Source organism: Aythya ferina (assembly GCF_964211825.1).
Source record: "Aythya ferina genome assembly, chromosome: 4".
Classification (NCBI taxonomy): Eukaryota; Metazoa; Chordata; class Aves; order Anseriformes; family Anatidae; genus Aythya; species Aythya ferina.
The window spans coordinates 2,768,742-2,793,979 of NC_140300.1; the positions used below are offsets into that span (position 1 = coordinate 2,768,742).

Sequence of the window (25,238 nt, forward strand, 5' to 3'; positions counted from 1 at the left end):
CCTGTTTCCTTATTGTAGCCTGTAGGTCATGTTGGTGCTAATGGTGTGGAGGCAGAGCCTCAAAATGGTTTGTCCAGGGCTGAGAATGAACTCTCCAGTTAGCTTGGCTTCATCTGATCACTTATGCATAAGGTTTGTGTTTTAACAGGGCTTTGTATCTTTACCTTAAACTCTTGTATGTGGCTGGCCAAGAGGCTCTTCAGTCTCTCCAGGGGCCAGGAATTAGCATCGGTGTTCCCTTCCTAATAATCAGGCTGAGTCCCAAAATGTCCCTCTACTGCTGAGTTGTGCTGCTGTCAACTTTTTACTTTCATTTTACTGTTTTTCAAGGGCATGTGTCTTGTTTAAGATTAACATCCTGTTAAAGCAGAGGGCTCACAAACCTGAGCAGACGCAATAGCTCATGGATATGTGGAAAACCTCTGCTCTCAATCCATGGGAATCCCTTGGGAATTCCCCATGGAAGACAGTGATGCCCATTCTCAAAGAGAACCTGAGCAGGGATGCTGCATCTCACATGCTTGGCTCAAACTGCCTTCTCGTACTTGACATATTCCTTAAAATGCCTCTACTACTACATTGCTTTACCAGATACCCAGCTCTGAATCCAGTCTGTGCAGTGTCAAAGCTGGCGGTGCCAAACTGTAGTCACTTGAATCAGAAAACCAGTGCATGCCTGCTACTGTCACACTGCTGGGGGAGGGTGGCACCTCCAGGAGAAGCGAGAGGCTTTTCATGCAACTCAAATTTAATTAAGCATAGCAAACTGCGAATCTGTTTTAGCAGCGAGTAAAAACACTACAGGGCTTTGAAGCCTGTTGTGGAACTTGAGGTTTTTTTTTTCCTGTCCTTGTGTGTTTGCTGCCAGCAATTGTATCTGCTCAGGGAGATGAAAGTCTTCGTCCCAAAGTGTGAAGAATCTTCAGAACCGCATCCCAGCATATGATCCTTTTTCATGTCAGAAGTGGGGGTTTTAGCCTTGTTTAAAAATGGTCCCAGTTGCTCTTGACTACCAGTTGCTGTGTGCTGCGAGCCCTCGTGAACCTGCTGCTGAGTCTGTTAAAAGTGACTTTGCCTGGGAAATGTTGGGCTTGATCTGTCTTGTTTTCTTCTCTACTGCTTCCTGTGTGCTTTTGCTTGGTATGAATCTGCACCAGTGCCTGGTGCCCTCCTCTTCCTGGCCTTGAAGGCTTCAGGTAAATATTTACGTCCGTAGATGTAGCGTGATCTAAGTGGATGTTAGGCAAGGGGCTTTGCGAGTGTGCATAGCTAAGATTTAAGGCTATTCTTCATCAAGCCTTTCGGTGTTGCTGAGTGTTCCTGTTTTTTATCTGTTGCCTTCAGTTGTGTAATTCTTTATTGCTCTATTACATGACATCATCTGGATCTGCTGCTCTGGTCTGTTCTTTGGGCTTCATAACATGTTCAGCTGAGTCTTGGGTAAGGACCATCATTTATTTCTAAATCCATTAGTGTTCTGAAAATAACTAAATAAATGCCACGCTAAACTCCTTATCGCCAGCACGTTGCCTCCAGCAGTAGTGAAAATATTCACATTGTTTGAGTTGCTGCTCAGTGCAGAGGGGAGGCTGGGTTGCCAGTGGCTGGACTGGGTTTCTACTGAGGGTTTCTTCTCTAAATTGTGCTCTTGCACACAAAAAAAGAGGCTGGTGAGTGTCTTCTCTACTGGAACCAACAATCTCCTAATGCTCTGAGGCTAAACTGAGGCTGAACTCAGCTATTCAGCTGTGGCTGTGTATGAAGCTATTGTGTGTTTATCTCTGCCTGGGACCTTCTGAGGCTAGCAGGACTCGTTACATGGCTGTAATGTTTAAGGGGGTGTCACTTTCCCACAATCTTCCTCATGTAGAAAGCAAAGAATGAAAAAAACATCTTTATTGTCACCTCTTAAGAGACTTCAGCGGCTGGATCTCAGCAGTCCTGCTATGCCAGTGTGTGCCATGTCCTGTAAGGATGGGATGTCTGTTCTGCCTGTGCTGGCAGGAGGGAGATGGAGCCCAGGCTGGCCCCTGCTGGTTACTCGCTCTCTGGTCCCTGCTTGCTGCTTGCTATGGGGTCTGGGGAGCAATGGTCCAGGCAGAGATGTGGTGTCCTGTTGTTAATGAGCCATGAAGTGGAGATGTGCTTCAGTAAGCTCCATGGAAATGCCCCTTAATTGTCATAAAAAGGTAAAAATGACTCTCCGGTGTTGGTGTCAGGCTGGAGTTAAATCCAGTTCCCCACCAGCAGCTTACAGCACCATACTTAGGGCATAGAGCTGGTTTGGAGTAGCAGTAAGCATCATTCCTTCAAATGCTGGCTCCAGTTTTTTCCCTTGGGTGGAACCTGCTCAGGTGCTGGAGGACAGACCGTAGCTCTAGGAGTGGTGAACTCTGCAAATGCATGTGCTGTTGCTCCTCTCTGAGCTGCTCTGTTCACATCTTCCTTGCCCTCTTGAGCTTCCCTACTGACTGAAGGGTGGTGGAAAGCCTTGGGATGATGTCTGGTGTGTGGTGGCAGGGTTATGAGGTCTGGGTGAGACTTAGGTTAGGCTTTTAGGTTAGGTGTTTCCTTGGCATTTCCCTGGGGAAGCCTCTCCTGCCTTCTGCAAATATTTTGCAGGGAGCTTGGGAGGCCCAGTGAAGAGTTGTTGTATGATACTTTAATCAGATAACCTGATCTTTAGCAAGCAGGAGGGTTGGAATCAAATGATCTGTAATATCCCTTCCAACCTGAGCCATTCTATGATTTAGGTAGCCAACAGGATTGCTTGAGGCTAAATTGTCCAGCAGAAGCTTTCTGTGGCCAAAAGTCCATGTCAAACTGGTATTTCACAGGTAGCTTCCTGGGAAGAGATCCAGATAAATCATCTGCTTGCCAAGATTTCTAGAGGGGACCACCAAGTGTCCCTCTGGCTCCCTTCATTTCCCTGGGAAGCCTGACTAATGTGGATATGAGTCTGACCATGTCTTTTCTTAGTGCTGTGACCCCATCCTTCCAGTAAGGAGGGAGCTTGGCCAGTCTCAGACTGCTTGAGCAAGTGTTGCTTGTGAAACATCTTGGGGAAATAGGTGGCTGGGTGAGGAGCCAACCTTTGATGTCCCAGTTATGGGGAAGACCTGAGTGTCCCCAGTTCATGGGAAGAGATGTTATTCTGGCACTGTGCTCCAGGCAGCTACCAGGTATTGCCAAGTATTTCTAGCTAATGTTTTGGCCCTTTAAGCTCCAGGTGAGGAGAACAGGGTCTGCTGGGTGACTTGTTCCCATTATGTGTTTGCAAGAGAACCTTAGACTTTTCTCCTGGAAGCAAGAGCATCTTTTAGACTAAAAAAACTGCATTGAACCTGAGTTCAGAGCAGGGGCTGTGCAGCAAATCGTTGTTTGAGGGCTCCATCCTGCTCGCATCTCTCTGCTCTGCTTGGTGGCAACACAAGCTGGCTGCACGGCGCTGGCCTAATAAAACCTGCATGCTGGTGTGACTTTTTTGCCAGGGAGTCTCTGCCTCTGGCTCTGGCAGAGCCTGCTGGGGAGGCTGGCTGCTTTCCCCAGCTCCTACCGGTGCCAGGAGGAAATCACCATCTGGGTGCAATCTGCATTACAGGAGCCTGACCTTCCCAGCAGCTGCTGGCCTCAGCGCCAGCCCTGGTCCTTGCAGGCTCCGAGTGCCTGCAGGAGAGAGCTAGAACTGCTCGAGGAGCTGTAAGAAAATGGATCTGCAGGAGGGAGACAAAGGAATGAGCATTTGTGTGCCTCTTGTTTGATGATAACTGGTGTCTCCTCCTGCCAGATGTGGCCAGCTCTCTTCTTAGCTGTGAATGTGAGCCTGGAGAGGTGCCACCTGTAAGGGGCAGAGTGCTGTGTCTTTCTTGCCTTTACAGCATCAGTTTTATTGGGTCAGTTCCTTGTGCTGCTACTTCGGGAGCTCCCTCGATTCCCCCTCCTGCTAAAGGTGCTGCTGTGCCTTTCCTTGGGCTTATTTTGTGACTGCTCCTCTGGTCCTGTCTCCTGTTTGGGTGAGCCTCCCTTGCATGGAGAGGTGCAGAACAACCCTGGGAGTACAATATTGGACTCCTAAGGTATACCTCAAGCTACTTTTTCACACTTGGAGGGACTGATTCAGTCCTGCCTGAGGCTTGTTTGCCTTTGCTGTGGGCTGGAGGAAAGGCACCAAGCAGTGATGACAACCGGGCAGCTTGCCCCATGTCTCCACCTGCAGCTGCTTGAGCTGTGAGGCCACTTGGCTTCCAAAACTGAACTTCTAAAAACCAAATCTGGTGCCCCAAGCCACCCTGGGCTGCTCACACCAGTGTGCTAGAGCAACTTCAAACACATGCAGTGAAATGGATCTCTTAGTGCTGTGGCTGAGACCTGAGACCAGGGGTGAGGCCAAAGGGCGTTTGAAGCAAATGGTGGTGGGATAAACCCTTAAACACCTTAAAGACAAGAGCTGAAGTTCCCACCTGGCTGCTGCTCCCCCAGAGGGGGATCCCAGCAGGACCCTGTGCTCCCTCTGCTGTGCTGCAGCATTTATTGCACTGCCCTGCAAGCAGAGCTGCTCCCCTGCAGCTGCCTGCACAGCCCACTCGTGGAGCAAACTCCTTTCCTTGGAGTCGCAGTCGAAGCCACAGGAGGGATTTAAGGAGTTCAGGGCATGGTTTAAAAAAGGATAAACCAACTCTAGCTGCAGGTTATGGTAGTGTTTAAATTTTTTTGATCCCATGAGCAACTCTGTTTTAGTCTTGGCTGGATTCAATGCATGGGAATCCCAGCATTGCTCTGCATGAGTACTGGATAGGAGTTTCTCTGCAATGCTAGGGTCCACCTAGTGTTTCTTTCTGGGCTCCGAGCTCTGTCTCCAGTATTGGCCCACCAGAAAAATCATGGTCTGGGCAAACGTGTCCCACTAACAAGCAAATATGCCTGGTATATGTCCCTGACTTGGAGGAAACCCAGGAATCTTCTGCTCAGCTAAGTGGCTGATCCTGCTGCACCGGGGAGTCTGGTCCTATATGATCTGGTCATAAAAACAAGCAAAAATCCCACTTCCAGCTGGATTCAGCCTGGGTACGAAGAGCTACTTCATGCCAGCCAGACATTGAAGAAATAACTTGCTGAGAGGATCACAAACATCCTCCTTCGGGGAGGCTGTCTTTGTTCATCACATTATTTTCCTGCTGGAGGCAATTCTCAGATGAGGCTCCTCAGAGGCTGATGGGTTTGGGGTAGGGTGTAATGTGTGCTCCTTGGAGGCAGCTCCCTCTGGGTGGCTGTGCTCAGCTGGGCTGGTGGTGACTGCAGAGAGGTCTGGAGCCACCAGAGTAGACCAGATAGCGCCAGACAGAAGATATCTGGTATCTTCTCTGGTGCCTCGCCTCAAATCAGATAAGCTGATATCTGTGTTCATCTTCTCGAGAGCTATACTGGTGGTGGGGCTAATATTTCCAGCAAGGGATACCTGCTGCTGAATCTTCATTATGGGGGAGTAGGGTTTGGCTTGAGGTATGAGAGGAAATGAATATGGGGCCCTGTTCTCTGTCATTAGCTTTGTGTCTATAGGATGGAGGTCTTGAAGGAATTGTACAAACCTCTGCAGGACACTTATGTGGAATAAAGCCCTGAAAAATTGCCTCTGTATGCTTTGCATCGCCCTACCAGTCTGGTGAACTCATATCCAGTGATGGGTCTTGGTGGTGGAGCCACGGGATGGGTGTTATGCAGCACTGCTCTCTGTTAGTGCTGATCTTCAAAAACTAAGTGCCTCTGATCTACAGACTGCTTATTCTGACCATTTTCCTCCATACCTTGAATTTCTGTTGCGTGTAGCACAGCTATTGCCCGCTCAGCTGCCAAGGAGCTGGAGGAAGAGCTGCTTGCCCTACAGAAAATGCCAGGCTCCCACTTCCAGAAATGCATCCCACTTACTGGGGAAAAAAACTAATCATCTCCAGATTGGGATCAAATGGCAGGAACTTAATCTGAGCATTTTGCCCTCCTGGCAAGGCGACAGCTTGGGAGACTGGGCTCCTGATCACCTGATATAACTGAAAGCAGTGTGCTCACCTTGTGCAAGGGGTTAATGGTTTAAACTGGCGACCTTTAACATAACATTTCAAATGCCAGATGAATTCTGCAGCATTATCAGAGCTTCAGAAGAACCACAAATCACTTAAAAACTTTAAAATATACCCTTCCTCCAAAACAAAATTGAATGAGAAGTAGATCTCCCCCCACTCTTCTTCCCAGGATGATTTATGGGTGGGAGTGGGCATTTCTTGTGGGCTTAAGGTTGCACTTAGGGTTGCATTTTAAATGCAACTTAAGGTTGCATTTGAAACAGGAAAGAAGGTGAATTGCTTTCTACAACTGAATCTAGGTACTAAATAAGCATGAACTTCTTCCTGCAGTATTTGCTACCTTGATCTGTACAGTCTCATAAGCCTTTAAAGGGGGCAGGTGGGAATTTTAGGTTTCTTTTTTGTCTGGGTGTAGTTTGGTATTCAGAGGATGACGGGGAAGGCTTAGTCTGGATAACACTGCCTTGAGACCAACATCTGCAGCAATCAAAAGCTGAGATGTTTTAAGATTTCTTTTCTATCCAGCTAGGAGACCCTTCTAGAGGAAGGAAAGATGGAGGAAACAAAACCAAAACATCCTGAGTCAGCCTTCATGGCAGGATAGCTATTCACCCTAATGTGTCATGGTAAACCTGCTGCAGACAATACTAAATGTCCTCTTGCTAGCTTCTAATCGCCACCTTGCTTTTATTTCAGTGCAGGCATTAAGTTTCAGTTGCTGCCTTTCTCTGCGAGAAGTTACACCACAAACCTGTGATGGGCTCCTAGCTGAGCCCCTGTTCTCCAGCTCCTGGTGCTGGCACCCCCTTATTTCTAGGAGATGGGTTTGAGCAGGGAAGCCAAAACCACCAGGCTGTGAGCAAATGAGGTATCAGCAACTGGGGGAAAAACTCAAATTTCTTGGTTTTTTTTTTTTTTTTTTTTTTTTTTTTCATAAAGCAGAGGCTTGTAGGCTGGGGAGCAGTGCTGTATGGTGTGTAGCTGCTTGGGTTTTGGGGGGGAACTTGTAAATCACTGCGGTGCTCCAGGGATCAGCTTGGAAACCTGGCTGGCTGCTTGAATTCCAACTCACCTGTGTCAGGCCACCTCTTGGGGGCAGAAAAAAAGTGGTCCAGGGGAAGGGACTTGATGTACATCATCCCCGATCTGTTTTTTTTCCTTGTTCTGCCTTGTTTTGGGGTTCCCAACAGCACCGCACCTGGCGATGCTCCGGCCGCATCGCGCCCCTGGAAAAACAAAACCCTGTTTAGTAACAAACCTCAGGATAAGGAGTTACGTGTGGGGAAGGGGGGGAAAAAAAGGAAATGGCATGAGATGGTGTTTTGAAAGCGGCTGGGAGGGCGCTAGGACCCGGCGGGGTGTGCCCGCTCCGTCCCTTCCCCTCGCAGCCGCCCGGGGACTTTCAGTTTTGGCTGCGCTGCCTCTTTTTTTTGGGGGGGGCGAGCAACTAAAAAAAAAACAAAACTCAACAAAACAAGGCCGAAACCGCAAGAAAAGTTTCCCCCCAAAAAAGTGTGGCAAGATGGTGAAGACGGGATGAGAGGAAAAAGCGAGGCAGCCATGGCAGCGAGAAGGGTTTTTCACCTCCAGCCCTGCGGTGAGCAGCCGAGGTGGCAGGAGGGGGGCAGGCACCGGGGCTTGGATGAGTTCCTACAGCTGGGGGGGGTCCTGCTTGTGTCCCCGCTTTGCTTCTGACTTTTTTTCCCCCTCCCCACAGCGGTGGAAGCATTTGCAATGGGATGCGATGGGGAGGGTGGGCTGGGGATGCGTGTGCTGCTGTCCTGGGGGCTCGCGGTCCCTTTTTGCTAAGGGCTGGGGGACAGGGAGGGTTTTGGTGGTCCCATTGCTGCCTGGGGGGCTTGTATGGGGTCGCCTGTTGGCTGAGAAGTGGGATGAGATGCTATGGGTCGGGGCTCCCTGGGCAGCTTCAACCCAGAGGGCACGAGTACGGGGCAAAGATACTAAAGGAGGAGAAGGGAGCAAAGGGACTAGAGGGGGAGAAAGGAGCCAGCCCAGTTTGGGGCTGGTTTTGCTCTGGGGGGTGCTTTCGACCCCCTTTTGGTGTTGCTTTTGGTATGGGGTCGGTGGCTGCTTTGGGGAAGGAGGGCACCATGCGGTGCTGGCTCCGCTCGGGTGCGTCGCTGGCGGATGCGGTTGCTCGACTTGGTGCTGGTAGTGGGGCAAACACCACAAGAAAAAGGTGAAATCACAGCAAAAAGGGGCTCTGGCAGCCGTGTGCTTTGGCAGGACCCCAGCCATGTGCCTTGGAAATGCAGCTTTGGAAGGCTGGGAGAGGAGGGGGGGATTTACGTGCGCTTCCAAATGCGCTCGCGTCTTGGCTCTGGCTGAACTTTTGGGTTATCTCGTAAAGTGCCTCACCCCCCCCGCTGCCCTACCGAAGGAAGCACTTCCTTCATCAGCATGGCTGTGCTCGTGCTGGCTTTCCACTCAATTAAGGGACAGGGACTTGAGTTTGCATGTAGGGAAGTTTCTTCGGGAGTAAAAGCAACTGTAGGTGGCACACCAGCTTTGCCTGAGAAGCAGCCGGTGGGAGAACGGTCCTAAAGATTCCTGCTGGGAGGATTGTACGTCCCCCAGCCCAGCTTGAACCGAAGCAAACTTCTCTTTTCCTTACGTTCTTCCTCAAAACTTTCTTCTGTAGTGCTATTTTTCACATCATTCTGAAGTCCCGATGGTGCAGGCTGTCTGACCATCAGCGGTGTGCACACGAACAGCCCCTGTTGGGAGCACACAGATTCCTTTACAAGCTGCTGCAAGGTCTGATGCATGCAGTATTTCTCTCTAAACCTGTAAGTTTTTTTTTTTTTTTTTTTATCTAAGCCTGTAAGATTTCTCCAGGTGTAAGCACAGCCTCGTCCCTCCTGTGCAGTCACTGCCTGTCAGACCGCAGCTGAAGCATGGGATAAATTGAGTGAGGAAATCCCATAGTATCTCACCTGGGCTGCTGCTGGAGTTGGTTTTGTGGTTGTGTTTTTTAGAAACTTGAAGGAAATGGTGATGCAAGGCGTTTAGCCCTGTCTACACTTCCACCTCAGTCACTGCCACCACCCCGTGCGCTGCACGCCGCTGCCTCCCTGCCATAACCGAGGTGCATTGGCTAACCCAGCTCAGCCAGAGCCCTCTGCTTCTGAAATATCTGTGGCTTTCATACAGTTGCCACTCTGTCAGAGTTATGTACCACAGAGGAAGTTCCTCGCCAGCTCTCGTGTCGTTCCTTGGCAGTTTGAGTGCTTCAGCTTGTTTAAATGAGTGTAGCCAGAAATAGGAGTCGGGCTTTTAGATGCTGTGTGTGCTCGACTCCCCCAGTGGCACAAGATCTGTATGGAGACTCGGAGACTGGACTTAGGGTAAAGCCTGCAGGGAATCAGTCGAGGCTGTGAATAGTCCTTAAAGCAAGCTTCATTTTCCTGTTGAGTCAATGGGGAAACAAGAGGGCTTTAAAAGAGAATCCAAACCAGAAGCATTTTGTGTCTGAAAAGTAGATTTTGGTGAAAGTTTGATAAAGGTTGGATATTTCTTGCTGAAGGGAGCTTGAGCTTAGCTGTGAAGCTTGATTTTAGTCCTGAGTTATCAGACTTAGCCTGGTGCCCTGTCACTTGCCTGGCTGACCCTATGTAACAAACCTCAAACCTTGTCCTTGCAGAAGTGTGGTGATGCTTTGTGTGTATGCTTCATGCCCAAAGGCAGGTGTGAAATCATATCATTAAGGGGGAAACTGTTTTTTCTCTTGTTACTCCAATGTTGTGCTGTGATTTACGTGTCTCTAGGAAGCCCCAGTGACTGCAATCCAAAAGCTTTCTATTGCTGCACCTTGGGTGGCACTTAAGCTACCAAGAATCCCCCTTGTGCCAAACCACCTCTCCAAAAAGTCCCATTTCTGTCTGTAGGGCTTCTCTGGAAGTAAACAGCTCTGGGACGCCTTAATGACTTATCGTGAAGCTGTCACCCACCCTCTGAACGCACAGGCTGCTGCCAAGTGCCCCAGCAGATATCCAGCATGTGTTAAACCCAAGCTACCTTTGTGGCTGCCGCTAGAAGCAGCTGGGGCACGGCGTGATGCCATCACTGCTGGGGTTAGGGAGAGTGATGTGAAGGATAAACCACACTAAGGGTGAAAATTAGGAGCGCTGAGCCTGTTCCTCCAAGTTCATCAGAGTCTGAGTGGTGTTTCGTGACCCTGAGGTCTGCAAAGCGGCTCCTTTAGGAGTTTGTGATAGGATGTAGTGAAATGGGATTTTAATTTATCTTTTTCTCAGTGTGATAGAACTTTCTAAATATGATCTAGCATAAGCTCCCTGTAAAGCCTTGTCACCGAGCACGGTGCCATGCTGGCCCGGGAGCAGAGCGCTGCAGGCTTTTCGGCATCTGTCAGTGCTGGCTTTGATATCAAAGAGCAGAGCTGTCACTTGTAACTTCGTGGGTTTTTCTGTTCCCCCTTTCTAAATTCATCCTTGGCTCTGACTTGCAATTAAATTTAAAAAAAGGCTGTATAAAGGGCTTCAGTCTAATTCTGCCTGCCTCTTACTGAAGAAAGGTCTGCTGGATGGACCGGTGGGAGCTGTGGCTTGGGTAGGACACCAAGGGAACAGAGAGGCCACTTTGATTTATTATGGATGCTGCGCAGAGAAACTGCAAGAAATGGGGGGATAAAAGCATAAAAACCTGACATAAGCTACTGGATGGGGGTAATACTGATGCTCTTTATACAGGGGCAGAAGCTTTTTTTCCCTGTGGGTGTTTTTTGGCTGCTCAGGTTTGGGGGACCTGATGCGAACTGCAGCAGAAGGGCTCCCAGGGCTGGAGCTGTGCACCCCTGTGGCTGCTCTGTGGTGGGATGGATGGGACAGGTGATGGCAGGAACAGAGGGGGAAAATAAATTTGAAGCTGGTGGAGGGAAGATATCAGCTGGGCAGCTTTTGCTTTGAGATGCTGAGAACAGCAAAGGTGATGGGGTGAGTTATTGGGGGGTGCTACCTGCTGGTGAGGGCAGAGGAGTGGGAAGGAGAACTGGGAGGGGCTGAGGATGAGGAGGGGCTGGAGCTGAGCCCCCCTAAATCTTGGTGGGCTTCTAAAGATGAGGGTTGGTGAGGAGGGAGGCAGTGCACATAGGATTTGGTTGGATGTGTGCTGGTGTGCTCTCCTCTCTGGACTTCTTGGTGTCAGGGCAGGTGCTGGCCCCCCACAGCACTGGGGGCTGCTGCTTGGGCTCACCCCCGGGGGGGGGGGAAAAGCACCCAAACCACCCCGTGGGTGCTGTGTCAGGCTTATTTTTCATCTTGCCTGCTGCCATCTCCTTCTCCAGGAGTTAAATGCCTCCTCTCCCTGCTCCAAGCCTAATTGTGTCCCCGGGGTTTAGCACGCGTGTGTTTGTTTTATTCAACGCGCTGGCTGTTCCCACCGGAACAGGCTGATTCTTTTTTTTCAGGGATTGGGATTTTTTTGCTTATTGTGCACAACAAGCTACAGCCCAAGATATTCATTGGGGGTGGAGGGAAGGAATTGTAGTAATGCCAATACTTCTTGAATATTATAAACCTGGCTTATCAGCCCGACGCAGGGCTGGAATTTGTCTCTTCCTGTGCTGCATCTCTGCTTTCTGAGAGACGCGTTTAAATACGGGCTGGAGACGCAGCCTTTCCAGTGTGCTCTGCTAGGCTGTGACAGCAGGAACGGAGCTTCTTGAGAGGCTCTTCTCTTTTCTTTCTTTGCATCAATTCCTCTCCAAAAGGGAACTTCTCGGGGAGAAGGCTCTGAGACTGCATGTCCCAACAGTACCAGCTGCAGGAGGTGAAGGGAGACGCGGTTTGCTTTGTACCTGGCTCTCCTCTCTTCTCCGTCCTCATGGAGCCAGCTTCTTTCTGCTACCCCCGGCTCACCTTCCTCCGCTCGCCCTACGGCCAGTTTGGGGCGAGCGCTGACTCTTCGCAGGATTTGGCCCCGTGGCCACAGCGCCTGGTGACACAGAGATGGACCGGGGCAGTGGACGGTGCGTGAAGGGCTTGGGGACCAGAGGAGAGGGTGGCGTGGGGAAGCTGTGAAGCCCACCACGATTTGGGGGGGCTCTAAAGATGGGGTGATGGTGAGGAGGGAGGCGGTGCACCTAGGGTTTGGAGGATGTGTTGATGTTGTTGGTGCGCTCTGTTTGCTGGGTTTCTCCTGGTGGTGCTCGCTTGGCTGCTGGCACCTCCACCAGGGAGCAGCTCCGCTCCCTGCTGCACCCTCGTCCCGGCAGGCTGGCCAGGGGTGCTGATAAACAACCTCAGCAGAGAAAATTAAAAATAGAAAGCAATCTTAGCCAGCCTTTTGTTTCATAAGCTTGTTTGCTCGCCGAAATGAATCGGGCAGCATTTGAAACCTGAAATACCTGCTGGAGGCTAGGCGGCTCGTCTCACCTTTAGGGCTGCGATGCTTTCAGCTCTGGCTGCTCAAACTGTTAGTGGAGGGATCAGGTGTGGGGATAGGTGATTTAAGCTCCTTTATTGTGAATTTTTCTTCTTACAAGAAAGTGCATTAGGTATGTTAACCTGGTTCAGGACTGTATGTGTTGCATTATTGTGAATAATCCAAATGGGGAAACTCAGAAAATCCTGCTGTGTTAGGAGCTGAGACCACTTTGACTGCTGATCTTGAGGTTTTATGTTCTGCTGAAACTTTTTTAGGGGAAGGCATCACTCAGATATCACCCAGATCACTCTGAGATGAGGTCCCGAGCAGCCTGGTGCAGCTTTGAAGGTAGCATTGCCTGGAGCAAGCAGCTGGGCTGGGGACCTCTTGGGTCTCTTCCACCCTCAAATCCAGCATCCCTTACATCTCAATAACGAGCTGACCGTGATGCTCCCTACCTGGAGAAGCTGTCAGGTGTCCTGAAAAAAAAAAATGGAGGAGACTGGATGAGCAGTCTCAGCAGAGAGAATGCGTGGGAGGTGTTTAAAAACATGCACTGCCTGTGGTTTCGTGCAGCGGAAACAAGTCTGTAGCAGGGACCGGGGACGGGCGATGTGGCTCTGAATCCCGCTGCTGAAAGCGATGCCTCTTCCCCAGCTGTGCCCTGCCTCGCACTGGAAAGCCTCTGCTGCCTCCCGGTAAATGTGATCACTGGGGATTTTTTATTTAAATCGCACTAATCAGTTGCTGGAAGGGATTGGGAGATGGAAGTGACCCTGGTGTTTGGAGAACTTGCTTTTTTTTTTTTTTTTTTTTTTTTTTTTAGGGCTCTGCCTTTTCTAAGGCTGGCTTGATGTTGCTTTGGGGAGCTGATTTATTCCCCCCTCCTTTTTCTTTTTTTGGCCAGAATAGACCATTCCCCTGTGGGCTTTAAGTATCCAGCTGGGGGAGACTTGGCTTATTGTTATGAAAATGTTGAATTGTGAGGAAAGTGAAGCAGTAGAATAGGCTGGAGGGAGGGGGAGAGGATGTGGCATCTTCCCTCCAAAGCTTTTTAGGCGCTGCTTAGCTGGCTGCTGGGCTGACAGGCTCGGGTATAAAGCTTCTTGGATCAGGTGAGGTCTCTCCAGCTCTATCTTCAACTTGCTGTAATAGTGTGGACTTAGGGAATGAGAGCCAGGGCACTAATGAAGGCTCCTCGTTTGCTTCGGAATGCCTGCATTAACCCTTGCTTGTGCTGGTGAGCTGGATAGCTTGAGGGGGGTTAAAAAAAAAAAAAATTGGAGCCCAGCTGTGCAGTCAGGCATGCAGCGTGGTCAGTTCAGCATCTATGTCTTTAAGAGATTTGCTCTATCTACCTCTCGGCAGCAGCTTCCCCCCGCTTCATCCTGCATCTTTTCATCCTCTTGTTTCCCCTGCACTTCTGGCCGCAAGGTGCGGTATCTTCTCTATCTTCTTCTTGAGCCTGGTTGCCACAAAGCCTCATTTAAGGAGGCGCACGGGCTTTCTCCGCACAGCATCCAGCAAAAAGCACCGGCTCCGGAGCACGGGCTGGCTTTAATCCTTGGCTTTTTCCTCCTTGCTCCCAGAGGCAAATAGCTGGGAGAGGATGCAGATCGGGGTGGCTGGAGGAGGAAAACCGAAGCCCAGCGTGGCTGTGCTGTGGCATGAAGTGAAGGCGTGAAGTTAGCAGCTTGCTGGCATCTCCTTTTGGGGAGCCAGGGCTTGGAGGTGCCCGGCTGGGAGCTAATGGGTCGCCCTCTCACTCCACCCATCCGCCGCTCGCCAATTGGAAGTGAGGGAGAAAGATGCTCCGGATGGATTAATATTGGAGCTGTTGAACAAGCACGAGCCATTGCCTCCTCGGCCACCTGAGCAAGTGGTGTGGGGGGGTCAGGATTTGGGATCAAGCGTGTTGGCTCGGGGGGGGAGCAGCGAGGAGAGGAGCGGGGGCTGTTTGAGTGTGAACAGCATCTCTGCTACAGAAGTAGTGCAGGTAAGTTGTGGTCTTGAGCGAGTGCTGAAGCCCTGCTGGGTGATGCTTTTGGACAGGAAATCCAGAAAAGCAGCCCTGCCAGCTCTTTAATTATTTAATTTGCTGAAGTAAGGCAGGACTTGATGCGTTTTCAGCGGGCTTTGCTGCTTGGTGATGCTATCTGTTGCCAGCGCCGGATGTCTCTGTATTGCTGTGCTTGAGGATGGAGAACACCTCCTGAATTCAGTTTACATCAACCAGCGTGCTGCCGTCCAGGGTTTGAATTTAATTTCAAGATATGCATGGGGAGATGAGTGAAGATACCTTACCTATTCTTTTTTTTTCTCTGAAATTAATGCTAAAGCATCCTAACAGCCTGTCAGAAGGGCTTTACATACTGATGCTTCACGTGGGGAAAGTGCAGTGCTGAGTGAAAACAACGTGCGTGCATGTAATCTGCCTGAAATGCTAGCAAGCATCATCCCTGTTGCTGTAGCCATGGAAGCCATGTAGACGAACCGTAAACAGTGTCCTACTGAATAACACCCTATGTGCACTGTCAGTCGGCAATGATTTCATCTCTGGACCAGAGCGTTTTGATTTCGGCTTGGTAATCCAGGGCAAAAACTGAGCTGGTGCTGCTGGATTCCCCCTGCCCATGCCTGCTGTTTTGTGGCTCCTTGATGTAGAAACTGTACGGGGTGATTTGTGCCATCCTACCAAGCCTGTTGTGATTTGAAATCCCTTTGTGGAGAGGGCTGAGGCTGCAGAGTGCATCTTGGCCACCTTTTCTATATCTCTTAGGCTATTTCTGCTTTTAATCCTGGTGTTTTTTTACTTTGTCTGGTACCACAACTGAAAATATTAAAGTTTTTGTTGACCAGGTGGCTGATCACTGCTCTACTTCTACCTTTCCATGTACAAGCACAGACCTTGGTTTTGATCTTGTGGCTTTGAGTCAGAGCAGGTCTCCTGTCCCATCCATGTGTCCTTTGGGTGCTGGAGGTGGGATGAATTGCAGGATTAACTTTGGTGCAAAGCTTGGCCCTGCTACTGCTGCCTCTCAGAGCTATTTTCTATCTCAGTGGCAATGAGATGGAGGATAAAAACTTTGTGGTAATGCACTTTGTGTTCCAAAACATGATCCTGGTCCCCTGGGGGGATGCTGCACCTGCTCCTGGAGCAGCTCTTCCACCAGAGGAAGGTGGAACCGGAGGTGTCTGTGGTTACTTGTTTACACCTTGTAGCTGCTGAATTGTTGCAGTATTTAACGCAGATGAAATATTGCAGGGAACATCCGTTCCTCTGGATAGCTCTGAGCAGGTGAAATTTTACAGACTCTTAACCAAGTTTGTGTTTTATGCAGTACCACTGTGGGTAAGTGGCAGGTGGTGGCCTCGGGAAGGACCTCCCTGTCCAGGGAAAGCATTTCAACAAAAACATCAAAAACACCTTTCCAAAACACCTTTCCCAGCCTGTATCCAGCTCTGAACAAGGTTTGGGACTGCTGCTTTATCTCTTCCGATTAAGAGTTATGAGGTTCTTTTGATAGGGCCCTGTAAGCGAAAGAGTTGTCTGGAAAGCTGTCAGTAAGAGTTAAAGCTTTCTAAATTATTCAAATGCTTCAGGAAAAGTGTGCTGAAGCCTCAGCTGGTCTGTCCTTGGGTCTTTGCCAACCTGTGGGATCTCCGGAGGTATTTGCTTTCACTCCTCGCTGTGTAGCACTCCTGCAAGAAATCCTTGCGAGTCTTAAATCACATTTCTAGAGGGCCCAGCAAAACAAAACCTTGGGGGGAGGAAAGAATGATAATAGCCCAAATTCTTCATCTGGCAGCCAAATCCCAAAGTGTCCTTGTTCCCCGGCTCCTCGGCTTGTCCTGCTCACCTGCTAAATGCTGGCCAAGAAACCTGGCTGAGGAGGGGAGAGAGATCCCATTAGCAAAGCAGCTGCACGGCTCTCAGTTTACGGGGTCGTTTCCTCTTGCAGCTCACCTCTGGGAGGCACCCTCGGATATTAATTGCTTGGGGTGGGCTAAATTGTGATGAGTCAACCTTGGACAGCCTGGTGCTGCTGGTAAACCCAAGCACCACTGACACCAAAACCTCTTGTGTCCATGTTTTTTTGGGGGGAGGAGGTCTCATTGCTGTCACTGCTGCAGCAGGCAATTTTTTATTAGGTGGCTTTATTGCAGTGGGTGCTCCGGAGGAAGCCGGGGAGGGGATGAAGAGGGGGATTTTTCAGTGCAGCAGCAAGGAAAATGCTTTTGCTTTGAAAGCAGGCATGTCTGATCCCCAAGCTCGTGTGTGGGTGTGTGTTTGCCTGGGAGTGAGCAGGCAGGAGGGATGCTTCCTGCTCTATCCTTTCAATATCATGTTTTCTATTTCCACAGCCAGCAACTGTGAAAATGAGTCCTGAGGTTTTGTGCACTGGAGTGACCGTGGCATGATTTAAGACCTCCTCACACCACTTTCTGTATCAGAATACCCAGCTCCTTGCATACAATCCCCAATTAAGTGCTTTAGTGCTCCCTGAGCTGTGAAGCCAGAAAGTCCTTTTTCCTGTCTGGATCAGGACCAGCATCCCAGGGTGGCCGTGCTGTGCTGGGCACTATGTAGCTAGACCTAAATGATTCCTGCACTGCCTAGGTTAGCCTAGATGTCAGAGGGCTTGTGGTGTCCTCCAAAACCCGAATAAATTGTTTTCTATGGGGTTTTAGAGCTATTAGCCTCAGGTCAGACAGACCTCATGGACATAAAAATGGGAGTTTGAGGGGTGTAGGACTCATGTAAGGAAGCAAAGAGGAGGGTGCAAATCCCTTAGGGATGTTTCTTTTTGGGATGAGGGGTGCAAGTGATGCTTTGCCACATTTTTGTGGCAAGAAAAGTATATTAAACATCCATACTTGTTTTTTTGAAGTGTCCTTGACTGGCTGTGTCTATGAATAGGGAAACCAAAGCGGGTGTCCTTGCAGGTCCAAACTTCTTGGCTTAAGTCGCAACTGGCCAGTAGATCGGGCTGCTTAAGAACAGCTTCCTCCTTAGTGCCTGTTCCGACCCACATTGTCTTTGGAAAGCTTACCAAGGCGAAGGGGTTTGGAGTAGATTTAAATAGCCCTTGTAACAGCTGTCTTCAAGACTTCACAAGTTGATTTCTTGTGTTTGCAGATGCTGTGCTGAACAACCTGTTTAGGTAAAAGTCTCCAAAGAAAATCCCTGCTCTGTTGCATAGCCGTGCCAACTCCTTCCATTCCATACCAGCACCTGCTTTAAACCTCTGGGTGTGCTGTGTGGGGTGAAGTCTCTCAGGCTGGGTGTGCTTGGTATGCCGTGGCCATCCTGCAGCACCTGGTTGTGCTTTGGGGCTCTGCTTTGCCCTTCTCCCTAGTGATACCACCAAGATGAGTAGAGGACAAGAGGAGGAGGGATAATAGGGCACCTGCATGTCTTCTAGAAGGGTTTATCCCTGTCAGTCTCTGCTTGGGAATGATGATGGGTGTCTGCAGTGAAGAAGCATGCATGGTGCTTGCAGGGGAAGGGAGGCTGTAAGGAGGTCTTTAGCTGATCTTGGTTTTTATCCCTTCTAGGTGAAACACCCTAGAAGGCAGCTGAGTGCTGATATTGCCCATTTAATGAATCACAATTTCTTTTTACCCTTACTGAGTTTTTTCCATTATGTTGTCCTATGTTTTTGTGGCTGCAAACCAGTGCTTTCTGGGGAGAGATCTGTGTTTGGGCTTGTCACAGGCAGCAGTGCTCCTATAGCTGTACTTCCCAGCTGCTTTTTTTCCTGCCCAAGTATTAACAAGCATGCCTTACTCATCTTACAGTTCCTTGAATTACGGTGATTAGTTCTGAAACCTGGACTTCTGTGTTTTGTTTTTTTTTCTAGCCTTTGTCACACCTCTCAGGTGTAGAGAAAACAGGTAAAATTTCAAGCTTTTGTCCTGTATGTCGATCATTATTGCTCGGAAAAGCAGCATATTGGCATGCTTCTTGTCTCTCTTTGCCAATATGAGATGAGTTCTCACCAGCCTCTTCCAGCTGAAGTATTAAAGGCTGTGGGAAGGGCTCAGCTACTTAACGTGTAGATAGAAATGAGAAGTGGTAACTTCAGGCAAAACAGCTTTTCACATGCTGCTGTCCATCCGTTCTTGCTGACTTGAAGGGCTTTAAATAATTTGCAGCAGATGTCTCCACTGGGAGACCTCGCTGCTTGGTTCTTCCATGAAAACTGCAAAGATCTTGTTCTGTAAGCATGATGCTATGCAGGGGAATCCTGCAATATTGATACCTTTTGAGTGTGATCAGTGAGTCAGTGTGATCGGAGTCGCAGCCTGGTGAGCTGGTTTTCTATTCCTCTGCAGTGATGCAGTGGGGTTACAAAAGGAGCTTGAAGCTTCCTCTTTCTCCAGCTGTTGTTAGTCTCTTACTGTATACAGAGACTTTCAGATTCTCACTTACAGGTTCCTTTCAGTCAATGCTTCCCATAAATAAAAGCAGCCCCCTTCTGAAGGTTTCTCTTGAGATATTCCTTGTTTTTTTTTCTTACATCTGTCTAGTTTTCTGTGGACTTTGGGTGGAGGAGGGAAGCAGTATAACTTGGTGAGTAGGCAGGTGAAGCAAATATTCTCTCTCCACCCCAAATCCCATAAATCCCATGGACCTTGGTGCATCTCCCTGGTCACCTGTGAAGCTGCAGCCCCTTGTCTTGTGGTGTTAAGTCATGGTAGGGTGAAGAGAACCAGAGTGATGATTGAGCTCACTGTTAATATTAAAATAAGAGGTTTGATGGAGCCCTGGTTAGGGGTAGCTTTGTATTGTCAGAATTAATCCTTAGATAACACCCTACACATCTAAACTAGGCTTGGCCTCGGATCTCAGTTTGAGGTAGGGAATCAGCTGCAAACTTCCCCATTATGCGGGGGAGCTGGCTCAACTATTTAGTGGTGGTGATGGATGCTTTTAGCATTGACGAACGTGTTCATGGAAGGAAGCCTGAAGTGGCTGATGACCTTTCTCAAAGCTAAAGCCCTGCATGTCTTCTGGAAAGGACATTTATTTCCAGGTAAATGTGCTGTTTAGGGTGGCGTCATGCTGAGAATTGGTAATCCCTCCTGGGAGAAGACCGGGGAAGTCTGAAGGTTTTTCAGCTGACCCTTTAAGCAAGAAGTTAAAACAAACTGTCTGAAGTGACTTGTTTTTCTTTGAAATCCTCCTGAAGGCAAGAGGTGTGTGTACTGATGAGTTCCAGAAGCGTCCCCGGAGCAACAGCAAAACAGTACTGGAGGAAGGCTTGAAAGTGCTGGGGACTAGGGTACTGCAGCACAGGCTGGCTGAAAGGTGCTGAAGGTACCTAGGATGTTCTCCTCGGTACTTACCGAGTAACTAAATGTTCCAGATGTGCTACCGGTATTGACAGACCTAAGAGGTGCCATCATTAAAAGGCTCAAAAGTGATTTTTTTTGTCTGGTTACTGTCTAAAAATTGAGTTGCTTCGAAATAAGTTCCAGTTATAACACCAAGACACCAGGATGTGGAGAGCTTTACTGGAGGGAAATCACAAATGCTGAGGTTTGTAGTCAAAATTCCCATGTTACTGACTTGTTTGAAACCTACATTTTGCTTCAGTAGAAGGCTTGTGCTGCAGAGCTGTTTACTTGGAAGATGCCAGCAGCAGAACACTTTAATCGAGTTATCGAAGTATCCAGAGAATGTGTTTTTATTTATAATCTGCTAATATTGCAAGGCTCAAGAGAGCTTATTACTAACCTTAAAACAAGAGAGTTAAAATGGGTTATTAGGAGATCTGAGAGGCATCCCCTGCAGGAATTTAATAATGGAGGATGGCATGGCAGGGTTTTGTCTGTTCCTTTTGTTGTGAAATGCAAATGTAAAAATGGTAAGAATGTAAGAAATCAGGAAGCACATCCACTTTTTGTCTGATGCTTCCCCCTGTGGATCACTTCAGTCCTAAGACTGAGCACCTTAAGCTACAGCAAACTCCAATGTCCTACCAGTTAAAGTACTCTGAGCTTCATATACCTCCCCCCAGTGGCTCTTTCCAAGTGATTACAGTGGCTTCGAGTCAAAGGGCAGTGGCTTCCTTTTGAGATCCAAGCTGTTATCCCCGAGTCTAGAAAAATAAGCGCTGCTTTCCACTTTGCAGCACTTCACTGGGTTTTGCCTTTAAATTCAATGCTCATGAAGACGAGAAAACAAGTGTTTTATGTGAAGGAGGAACTATGTGGTGATGCTCTTAATGCCTGTCCAATTTATTTAATGGATGTCTTTGTAGGGAGCAAGGTGGGGTGGTGGTTGAAGTTTGTTGGAGTAAATTAACTCTTAAAAATACTGAACTTATCAAAAGAGCTATACCCTGTGCTTTTGGGCAGGTAGGAGGTAGCATCCCTTTGGATAAGGAAAGCAATTGAAGAGTCTGGTTGTCCTTGTAGGTGCTGGATGAGAAAGAGCCTGGAGAGTGAGGACGTAGCCCTCTTCATCAGATATTGAAGGCATGAGAGGCAATTTGCTGTGGTGTATATCTTAGCTCCTCAGGGTAATCTGTTCCAGCTTTGTCTATAGAAGCCTGTCCTTATGTCTTGCTGAAACTGCCTTGTTTGGATTTTAATTGCTGAAATCTAAACAAAAAAACAAACCTGGGGGAAAGAAACTATATAAACATGGCTTTGCATCTGATGGAAGTGGCATGGGGAGAAAAATCCTGCCCTGCAATAACGAAGTGCTCACCAGCATGTAGGTCTGTTCCTCCAGCCTGCAAAGGTGCAGGGGCTGATTTTACTTCATGGAAACAAGTCTGCAACTCCAGACACACCCTGGAGCATTTTAACATGCATCTCTAATGTACCTGAAGGCTCATCCAAGGCCAGGCTTCTTTAAGCTAAGCAAATGAATTAATTACTGCAGTGTTTTATCGCTACCTCTTGGATGGGCTTTTGAATTTTAAGGACTGGAGGGAGGTGAGATGGGAAGAAATGCTGTTTTGTCTCAGGCTTTGGGTATGTACCTTCTTGATAGAGGAAAGATAACTGCTGTGATGTTAGTTGTGTGCAACTCAAACCCACTGCTCCAGTCTTCAGGAAAACATGACTAAGGAGCCAAAACCTCATGAAAATCCCAAAAGCCTTGTGGAAGGAGAAGCACACAGAGCTTGCTGGCATGTTTTGCCTTGCTGACTGCTGCTGAGCATCTACTGAAGTACAGTCTAGCTGGTTCTAGCTGGTGTTGCTCTTAGCTAGTAAGCCACAAATATAAGCAAGGCTTGCTTGTGCCAAACAGCTTGGAGAAATATGGGATTGAAAGGGGAAGATGATAAGGAGAGTTGCCCTTCTCTCCCTGAAATGTCTCCTTTTATTCTGTGTGGTTAAACTGGATGGATCTGGGGATGGATCTCGCTTTCTGTAGATCCTCTGAGATGCAGATGGTGTAGCCCCCAATTTACCCTTCCTACCTCCACTTCTGCGAGCACGTTGACCTTTAAGCTAGTTCCATAGCTCCATGTGTGTCTGTTTTACACTTGTGTAAACACCCCATTGCCTTTTACCTCCTGGGCACGTTCCCTACCATGCTTGATGTCAATGTGCGTAGCCCCTTCCGTGGGGGATGCAGCAACTTCTGAAAAGGCTCCGCCACCGCTGTTCTGAAGCCCAAATCTCGTTGGCACTCTGGGATGATATTACGTAGGGAGAAGGCAAATTACCAGGGCTGAACTTCAGCCAGGAGGACATAGTAGGGTGAACGCCCGACTTTTTTTTTCCCAAACGTGCCATTGCATCTTTAATTATAAGGTTAAGACCTTTATTTTATGACTCATCTGGAAAAAAAAAAAAAAACACAACACAGCACCTCAAAATAATTGCCTGAGCATGTTGCCTAGGGGACTACTGCTCGTTTGTGACTCAGAGGAGCGAGTGCCACCTAATGAAATGGCACTGGTGCTGTAACACTCCAACCTTGCTCTTTTCATGCCTAGTCCAAGCAATGACCAAGCCAATCTCCCGTGAAGACACCAGGTCAACCCAGGCAATGCTGCAGATGGGTGTTCCTGATGAATAAAGCACTGGGTGTTATCTGACCTGTAGAAATAAGTGTGTTCAGCTAAAGGAAAACCAAGTGGCCTCATTCTGCCTACCGAAGGATGAACATGTTGCTTCAGGCTCCCTCAGAAGCCATAGTAGATGTGAGGAATTGATATACCATCCCAGGGGAGTGCTGGCCTCTGTTCCTTGGGTAATCCGTCTGCCTAGGAGGACTTTGTTTGTTTCTCTGAACTACGTAAATGCAATCATTACACAATAAGAGCCTCTTTAACAACCTTCCTTTGATCATTAGCATGCTAATCAGCCTGGATGGATCTTCTCCTTCCCTTCCAGGTGGAGGGAAACAATTGACTCGTGTAATGGGTGCCCCTTGGCCACGGTGCGTTTGTTCCTCCGGCCCATTGTTCTGGGATGAACTTGGAACATTGTGTTTCTCTCTTGGACCAGACACTTGAATTGCCCTCAGATTTGTGTGTGTTTTCTTAATAGTCATCAGGGTGTCCCTCCAGGAACCTGCGCAGCTAATGCTGTCTGCTCTGAGATGTCTGAGCCATGCTGAGCTGTGACAAGTGTTAGGGCTGGAAGATGCTGTCGTCAGGGGTGTGACTCGTATCCGCCTGGTGCACAAAGGCTCCCGGTGGGCCAGGATGAATTGTAATGCTTGAAAATGTGACACCCTAAAGGGAGAGGGGAAAACAAGTGCATATAACCTGTAAGCCAAAAGTTATGGGGTAGAGAAAGGGTCTTTGGGAAATAATCTCATACCTCAAATGAAAAAGCAGGAAACCTAATCTGCAGAACAATAAAGCAGGCGAGACCTCTTTCCTTGTTGGCCCAAATTCATCCCAGGCTTGCGTAGGTAATGTTTGATTAGCCTAATGAAGTGGGGAAAGACAGAGCAAACCTATTCCTCTTTCTGATTGCATTTTGGCTGGGAAGCTGTGAATAGAGAGGCAGCATCCAGGAGCTGCCTTTGCAAGGGACTGCTCAGGTGACCTGTAAGGCTTGAAATAGACCTTTATCAACTGGCTGCTAAAACAGGGCATGCACCTGTGTTTGAGTTGGAGTTGGTGTTTCCAGCTCATGCAGCCTGAGTTGTCAAATACTGCTAGTGTTATAAGCAATCAGCCTGGGTTTGGCTACCAGACTTTGATTGCACTTGAAAGCAGGTGCTCCTGTGCTGTACGAACATCTTGGTAAATACCAAACTTCCCAGCAGTAATTGCAGAACTGACTTGCTAACAAATAAAACATCCCATGATGAATGAGGGACTTGGTCCTGGTGCTGCTGTGTTGGTGGATTTGCTCTTGGTCAGTCATCTCCCACTTGTGGTTTCCTTGCAAGACCCTCTTGGTGCAAATGGTGCTTCCTGCAGGACCCCAGCGCAGGAAGCAGGCAAAGGAAGGCTACAGGGTTTTGGTGCTTATCTTCAAGTGCCAAGAGCTGTTTGGGGGATGTCTTAATGACTAAGATTGGTAGGACAGGATGCAAAAACCTGTTCTTATCTGAATTGCGTTGTTTTTACTACACAAAACTAGTTCTTTTTTATCCAAGACTGGACTTCATTATGGCCTATATTTTTAAAAAGGATTCTCTTGCACGCTTAGCATCTATTATTTGTGCATGCATTTGCTTAGGTTCAACAGGTCGCTGTGATACAATCAGGCTTGTCCTGATCTTTGGTCTTGCTGTTTTGTGGTCCCAGCCCAGGATGCTGAGACAGCCTAACTGTTTTCATGTGGTAATTGCAACTGTATGGGATATTCTGGTAAATGCTAAAGTCAATAAACAAAAGGTTAAAAGTTGCCACATCGAGGAAAATTTTCTGCCTGTGGTATTTTGGGGCTGTAATCCAGGCTTAAAGTGAACTTAGCAGCGAGGTGAAGACATCCAGCATCGTGATGATTCTTACATTTCCTTTTTCTCTTTCTAGAGTCTCCACCAGCAGCGATGTCAAGAAATGGATACTTCTTTGAAGAGAGTGGCAAGTATTATTTGACTGACTTATGCCTTGTCTCACCTTATTGGAGTGAGAGCCGTGCTACAGGGTTAGCTGAGAACTCGAAACGGGTGATACAAAATTCATGTAGCTTAAGCAGCATGCGAACGCAGGCTTGCATCATAGTTGTGTAATCTAGTACTGGAAGCAGACTCTGCATTTTTATATCCTGTAGATGGTCTAGATATTCAAAGCAGTAAATAATCACCTCATGTTGTCAACGCTGACTATTCTGGGTGGCTCCTTGCTTTTCCAGTTCTCTCAGGATGTTTTCCTGTAATGCAACCTGGCAAGTGCACTTGTTTCCCACTTTTTGGAGTGGAGATCAGATGTAGGTGTCAGATCCCTTTGGAGACAGCCTAAGAGCATCAGGCAAACATTGCATGGTTCCAGTAAATGCATCTTTTAGTGCAGAACATCCCAAGGATTTCTTTTGAACTATGATTAGACTGAGGCATTTAGAAGCTTGTATCATCATCTGCCTTAGCAAAGGTGGCTGAGTTCTTAGATGTGGTACTGATAAGGGCAGAAATAGCATACAGCCAAACTTGAGGTATGGGAAGTTCCAATTTTCTGTGGTTTTAAAGAAACATGGGCAGGAGGTTGTTAGGGAGACATCATCTTAAGATGTGAACCCAAGACCAGTCCCTGTGATATCTGAAGGCACAGGGTTTCTGGCCCATGAGGAGGTGGAGTAGTGCTCGGAGTGCTCAGGATTGCCAAATGG

The 25,238-nt window shown here is 48.3% G+C and overlaps 1 protein-coding gene across 10 annotated transcripts in view; it reads left to right on the forward strand.

Moving 5' to 3' along the window:
• Positions 1-25,238, forward strand: part of SLC4A11 (solute carrier family 4 member 11) — a 133,212-nt gene that overhangs the window by 34,917 nt on the left and 73,057 nt on the right. For 2 of the 10 annotated variants that reach the window (XM_084517779.1, XM_084517780.1), the window contains exon 2: positions 24,446-24,496. In XM_084517779.1, coding sequence (XP_084373905.1) covers positions 24,446-24,496 — 51 coding nt within the window. Of the gene's footprint in view, positions 1-1,284; positions 1,441-7,475; positions 7,672-11,726; positions 12,082-13,053; positions 13,178-14,333; positions 14,476-24,445; positions 24,497-25,238 lie in introns of those variants that run through there. The other 8 variants (XM_084517784.1, XM_084517782.1, XM_084517781.1 and 5 more) reach the window with 8 other exon arrangements.